At 40.8% G+C, this 7170-nt stretch overlaps 1 protein-coding gene across 1 annotated transcript; it reads left to right on the top strand.

The window, feature by feature from the left end:
* Nucleotides 1–2129: 2129 nt before the first annotated feature.
* LOC136981628 (uncharacterized) lies at nt 2130–3017 on the top strand. Its single transcript, XM_067277961.1, has one exon. The coding sequence runs from the start codon at nt 2130–2132 to the stop codon at nt 3015–3017; it is 888 nt and encodes a 295-aa protein (XP_067134062.1).
* The last annotated feature ends 4153 nt before the right edge of the window (nt 3018–7170 follow it).

Here is a 7170-nt window from a genome sequence, read left to right as displayed (position 1 = left end):
AGCCACATGTCTTTCTTCGTTCATGTCCGGCCAAAGAATGTCCAGTGGAAGTTCCTTTTCCCTCCAGGCTCGTTGCCATCTATTGTTTTCCCCTACCTCCTGGTGGGCTACGGGTAAGTCCAAGTTCTCGGAAGTTCGAGACAATGAAAAGAAAGAAAATTGGAAAGGATAGATTTATAGAAATAGATTATAAATTAAACGAAAAACTATATATAAATAAAGGCATACAGCCACATTACAAATGAATTATAATTTTGCCAGATAACATTCTTACATTTAGATTGATTCCTTTCTGGCATTTCATGGGTATACCTTCTATGCCCTTTATAGATATGTCCATTTCGAAATTTTGGACTGTTAAGACCAATAACTATGTTTTGGTCAATTAATGATTTCTCAGCCCCAGTATCAATTAGGAAGACACCATTCAAATCATCGACATGTCCCCTGCACACGGGTAGACCCCTTGCACTCTGTTCTAGACCGGTCAGTTTGATGCACTTACTCCCGCCATGCTGACCTTCATGGTGGGAAGCTTCTAGTTTACATTGACCTTACGGGGGTGATTTCTACAAATATGTCTCATATTACTGCATTCAAAACACTGCGGTTGTTCCCATCCAATTCTATCTCTTCTTCTATTTCCCAACAGAGCACTTTGCATTAATGTTGTGAGGCTTTCCACCTTATTTCTCAATTCCTTTACCTCATCTTCATGTGGTGAGCTATTCTCTCTAACCTGATTTACACAAGCCTCCACTTTGTCCACAGCAACCTCCTCAGAGGGCGCACACCGCAGATTTTGACTCAATCCTTGCATAACATTCCTTCTGTTGGACAAAATTCTCTGCTTGCTTAATTGCCTCTTCCAAATTTTTAGGTTCTAGCCTAATGACCTCCTGCTGAATTGGCAGTACATGCCCTTGAAAAATTGCTCCTTCAACATTTTGCCCTTTATATTGTTGTACTGAGGCGAGCTAAGCTCTAAAACCTCTATGGCAGACTTGACTCTCACAGTAAACTCCCTCACACTTTCACCCTTTCTCTGCTCAATGCAGATAAATCCTTTCATTGCCATTGCAGCATTTGTAGTTTTGGACGAGAACTCACTAATCATGTTCCCCCTTTATCTTCTCATAATCCTTATCATACAATGCTTCACTCTCACAAAACAGTATCAATGGTCTACCCTTCAACCTAGCCCTTAAGGTTACTATCAGGGTTGATGCATCTTGCCACTTGGCCAGGGAGGCTATCTGTTCGAAACACCTAAAGAATTGCATTATGTGAGATCTGGAAATCCCCTTGAACGTAAAATTATAATAAATTATATCCGAATTAATAATTACTTTTTTCTTATATCTGGATAAAATCCGAATATAATTCGAATTATAATAAATGGTTTCCTATATTGAATTGAAAATTTTCCTATTATAAACATCCTGCCTAAAAAAAATCCTGGAAGAGAAAATATGTGTCACCGGCCATATAACTGTCAACTATCCATTGTTCTTACGCTGAGTACAGATCATCTTGCAACTTAAATTTATAGTTAGCGCCCGAATTCACCGTATTGTTTCCAATCCCAGGAACACCTGTGACCAACTTTCCCAGCAGAAAGTTATATAAGAGGCTTCCCCCCCCCAGAAGAGGGAGTCAATCATCGACCTCCCCTCGACGTGGGTTCCTGTCCATGGTGAGGGGATCTCCCAGAGATGGTTTAGTAACTCTTCTTTACCATCCCTGGGATCTGAACGCCCACCCACGTGTTTGCCGTGCGTGGTGGCCCGTATGCCGGAAAGGGGGATCCTGGTAGTTGAGGGGCAACATACCGTCCCCAACACACTGCTTTGGCCCCTGCTTCGGATAAACGGGAGGCTCAAATCAGGCTTCGTTTGAGTCAATCGGCTGGTCGTTGAGTCATTCTTGATCTCGGCCTGGAGTCAACCGATCGATGCAGACCGGGCAGACACATCAGACAAGATGTGCTCTTCTCGACTGCATTGTGAGGGTATAGCTCCTGGGAAACCCTGGTGCGACGGTCTATGGGAGTCTCCCATGTGACGGCATCCCCTAGTTGGGCCCCATGGTGGGTGGGGTCACTAGGAGCTGAATGTAAATTCTTAAATATGGATTTTAAAACAACAAAACAAGCGACCAAAGACCAGAACTCCAGCCAACCTGCTTACTTAATAGTGCATGCAACTGGAGAAAAACCTCTATCTAAAGCATCGCCATTCTTGATTCAAAAATTGTTTGAATCGACCATAGGACAATTGAAAAAAATACAAAAATTAAGATCGGGAGATTTACTGGTGGAAACAGCTTCTCCACAACAATCGGCAAAACTTCTGCAAACAAAGACTCTGGGAGAAATGGAAGTCACTGTCACACCACACGGAAGCCTAAACTCATCACGTGGTGTGATATCTGAAATTGATCTGATGTCTGAAGATGAATCAGACATTCAGATCGGTCTTTCAGACCAAGGCGTCACTGCTGTCCGACGCATCTCCATTCGTCGGGATGGCAAGTTTATTCCTACGAAACATCTTATTTTGACATTTAATAAACCGACTTTGCCATCTGTTATTACAGCAGGGTATCTACGCTGTCCAGTTCGCCCGTATGTTCCAAATCCGCTGCGTTGCTTTAAATGCCAGCGATTTGCACATTCACAAACATCTTGCCGAGGGAAAAGCGTATGCACACAGTGTGGGACTGAAGGTCATGAGAGTACTGAATGTAAAACTACCCCATGCTGTGTGAACTGCAAGGATACCCATCCTGCTTACTCCCGAAAATGCCCTGCATGGCAGAGAGAGAAAGAGATTCAGCGAGTGAAAACCATCAACAATTTACCCTACCCAGAGGCACGTCGCATGGTCACTTTAAGTGCACCACTGAAACAAAAAACATTTGCTGCTGCTCTGAAATCCACAAAGACATGTGAAGTTCAGACGGACATTTCTGTTTCCCAAAGGAATCTCTCACTCGCCATGCAAAATGTTTACTGATCCCTTCAAAAGAAACACCAGAAAAGGACAATACAAAACAAAAAACACCCCTACCTAAAACAGGGGTGATAACAAGAAACCTGGGTTCTAAAAAGGCTAGTAAGAACCCATTGAACAAACAGAGAGTGAAAGCAGCTCTCTCTAAATCCAAAAAATCAGAGAGACAGTCTGTGAGCGAGTTCTCTGATATCTCTGATGAAGAGAATAATGTGGAGGTTACAAAACCAATGTCACCTCCAAAAGGAAAATCATCTGTGAAGTTAAACAGGAATACCCTTCACAAAAAATGCTGCCTCAACAAACACATAATGGATTATAAAATAATCCAATGGAACTGTCGTGGTTTCCGCAACAACTTCTCTGACGTTAAACACTTGACATCATCTACCTCATCTCTCTGTGCGGCACTCCAGGAAACCCATCTGAAACCTGGAGAAAATATTTCTTTAAAAGGATTCAATCTTTATCGTAAGGATGACGATAGCCACACCCGTGCCAGTGGAGGTGTGGCTATACTGGTTTCAAACCGCATCCCGTCCTTACCAGTACAAATAACAACAGAGCTGCAAGCTGTGGCAGTCAGAATTTCAATTGGCGTTACTGTCACAGTTTGTTCCATATACTTGCCACCAGATGTCAGAGTCGATGAAGATGAATTGGATGCCTTGGTTGAACAACTGCCGACTCCATTCCTTTTACTCGGTGATTTCAATGGCCACAACCCAATGTGGGGCAGTCCTGACATAAACCGTCGAGGCAGGGCCATTGAGAGATTTATAGGCAATCACCAACTGTATTTATTTAAAACTGGAGAAGTGACATACTTCCACGCCCCAACAAGAACATTTACTGCCATTGATTTGACATTAGCTAGTCCAAATCTGTTTTCAGCGTTTACATGGAAGGTTGGATGTAATCCACTTTTCAGCGACCACTTCCAATATTTTTAGAATATCGAGGCAGAGAAAGCTGTGAAACAGCCCGTCCACTACGCTGGAAATTTGAAACAGCAGATTGGCCTGCATTTTCCTCTTTGGCTAACATCACTGAGGAAATGGTCAATACTGCCGATATCAATGATGCAGTAGAAGTTGTCACTTCCAGTATTATTCAGGCAGCCGAAAAAACAATGGGGAAAACGTCAACCAGATATCCAAAACATCCGAAACCATGGTGGGATCAGAATTGTGAGGCAGCATTTAAAAAACAAAAGAAAGCATGGGGGATTTTCAGAAGATACCCCACTGCTGAGAATTTGATAGCTTTTAAAAAAGCAAAGGCAAATGCCAGAAAAATAAGGAGGCAAAGCCAAAGGGATTCTTGGAGGAAGTATGTATCTAGCATAACATCTTCCACCAGCTCAAAAGCGGTCTGGGATAAAATCCATAAAATTAACGGAAAATATGCTTCTCACTCTCTGTCCATGCTGGAAAATAATGGCACAATAATCAGTGACATAAAAGGTATTGCTGATTTGTTGGGTGAAACATTTTTGTCTTTATTCAGCAATATTATGTATACAACACATTTTCAGGCTTATAAAGTCCAAACTGAAAAACAATATTTAAACTTTCACTCCTCATCTAATGAGGAATATGATGTGCCATTTAGCAGAACTGAACTATGTACAGCAATCTCTCGCTTGGGAAATACTGCTGTAGGGCCGGATAAAATCCACTACAGCATGATTAAAAATCTATCAGACAATTCCCTCAGTAATCTTCTGAATCTGTTTAACAGAATATGGACAGAACATACTTTTCCAGACTCTTGGAGGCTATCTATCTTCATTCCCATACCCAAGCCAGGTAAAGACTGCAAGAATCCCTCTAATTATAGACCAATTTCTCTGACTAGTTGTCTGTGAAAACTTTTCGAGAGAATGGTAAACAGACGCCTGATGTTCCTCTTAGAGGAAAAGAACTAGTTTTCACTACATCAGAGTGGATTCCGTAGGAACAGAAGTACCACCGACAATTTAGTAATTCTTGAAACATCTATACGCAAAGCGTTTGTTTGACGACAGCACTTAGTGTCTGTGTTTTTTGATATAGAGAAGGCCTACGATCGCTGCTGGCGATATGGTATACTCCGTGATCTGCATGAATTCGGATTGCGGGGTAATTTGCCAATTTTTATAAAAAACTTCCTGCAGAATCGTAGATTTCAAGTCAGGATGGGCAACACTTTTTCTAGGTTTTTCACACAAGAAGGTGTTCCTCAAGGTTGTATTTTGAGTGTGACTCTGTTCCTAGTAAAAATTAACAGCATAGCTAAGTGTCTATCTTTCAGTGTGAAACACACTCTGTATGTGGATGACTTTCAGATCTCCTGCCAGTCTAGTAACATGGGTTTCATCGAGAGACAACTGCAAACCTCGCTAAACCGCATAGACAATTGGTCCAAGATCAATGGTTATACTTTTAATGCAGAGAAGACCTTCTGTATCCACTTTTGCCGAAGGCGTGGTTTGCACCTGGACCCGGAAATTCACCTAAATGGGGTTAAAATCTTAATAGTCAATGAGGCAAAGTTTTTGGGTGTTGTGTTTGACCAAAAACTGACGTTCTTATCACACTTGCGCAATTTGAAGAGTAGATGTTTAAAATCTTTGAACCTTTTAAAGGTACTGTGCTGCTCATCCTGGGGAGCAGACAAATGTTTGATGCTTAGGATATATAGAGCCCTCGTTCACTCTAAGCTGGACTATGGAAGCGTTGTTTATGGCTCTACGCGAGAATCTACTCTTCGGATGCTGGATCCAATCCACCATCAAGCATTGCGTTTGTGCACTGGTGCGTTTCGAACTTCTCCTGTTCAAAGTTTGTATGTGGATGCTTATGAGCTTCCACTATCTCTCAGGAGAGAGCAGTTGTCTTTGTTCTATTACATTAAAGAGAAATCTCTGGCTAAACCTTCAGTTTATTGTAGAGTATCAGATACTCAGCTGAAAAGATTATTTACAGCTCGCCCAAGTTGTGTTCCTACATTTGACATTAGAATGGAGAATGTAAGCAGCACGATTGACCTGGACACAAGCAACAATTCACAGGCCAAGGTAGATAATATATCACCCTGGTCAACTCCTGTGATAAATGTTGACATTAGCTTAAAGCAGTTTACTAAAGAATCCACCCCAGACTACATATATAAGCAGCTCTTTGCAGAAATTCAACACCACGACTGGAATTTAATTCCTATTTATACTGATGGATCAAAATCTGCTGATTACGTTGGCTTAGCTTTTGTTTGCCAGGATGAAATCGTGGCAGAACAAATTGCATCGAATTCTTTCATCTTTACTGTAGAGTTGCAGGCTATTTACCTAGCCTTAAAATATGTAATTAGGAAAGGTCATCGTCGCTGTGTTATTTACACTGACTTAGTTTGTGCACTTCAGGCTTTGATCTCACATGAACCTACTTCTCACTCTATAGTGTTTAAAATTCGCAAACTGTTTTGCCATCTTATTGCGAGTAATATTTTTGTAAAATTTTGTTGGGTCCTAGGCTATGTAGGTATAAGAGGGAATGAAGAAGCTGACGCAGCTGCAAAGTCAGCAAGTCCTTCTCAGCATACAATGTTTATTGAAGGAGGTGACTTGAAGCTGGTCATTAAAAAACGACTAGCAGAGAGATGGCAAAATGTGTGGAATGAACAAGTCCACAATAAACTTTACGAGATCAAACCTATAATAGAAAATTGGACACACAAACAGTATGATAGGAGATCTGAAGTCATTCTTTCTCGTCTGAGGATTGGACATACTTAGCTTACTTATCAATACCTTTTGAAGGTTATGACCAGCCAGTATGCCAGTATTGCATTTGTACTTTAAGTGTTAAACACATACTTTGCAAGTGTGTTGCTTTTGACCAGAGTTGCAGACAGCATTTCGGAAATGCAAATTTGAGAGAGATTTTGGGCCAGAGGCCAAATCTTGATAAGATACTGAACTTTTTGAAAGTTATAAATATTTATAAAGAGATTAAATAAATATATAATAAATGAATTAAGTTAACTAATTTATTTATATTTGTGTTGTTCTGTTTGTTCGCACGTGTTTGTGTTTTTGTGTTGTATTGACGTTTTGTGATATATATATATATTTAGCTTTGTTTTATTTTACCATTTGTCATGGCGCAGCATAGCC

The sequence above is a fragment of the Centruroides vittatus genome, unplaced genomic scaffold (genome assembly GCF_030686945.1).
Source record: "Centruroides vittatus isolate TY-2023 unplaced genomic scaffold, ASM3068694v2 contig_784, whole genome shotgun sequence".
Lineage (NCBI taxonomy): Eukaryota > Metazoa > Arthropoda > Arachnida > Scorpiones > Buthidae > Centruroides > Centruroides vittatus.
This window is presented reverse-complemented; position numbering and strand designations above follow the sequence as displayed.

What these genes read in the sequence shown, in the direction of transcription:
- LOC136981628 (XM_067277961.1), top strand. Translation starts at nt 2,130, where the DNA reads ATGGATTTTAAAACAACAAAACAAGCGACCAAAGACCAGAACTCCAGC.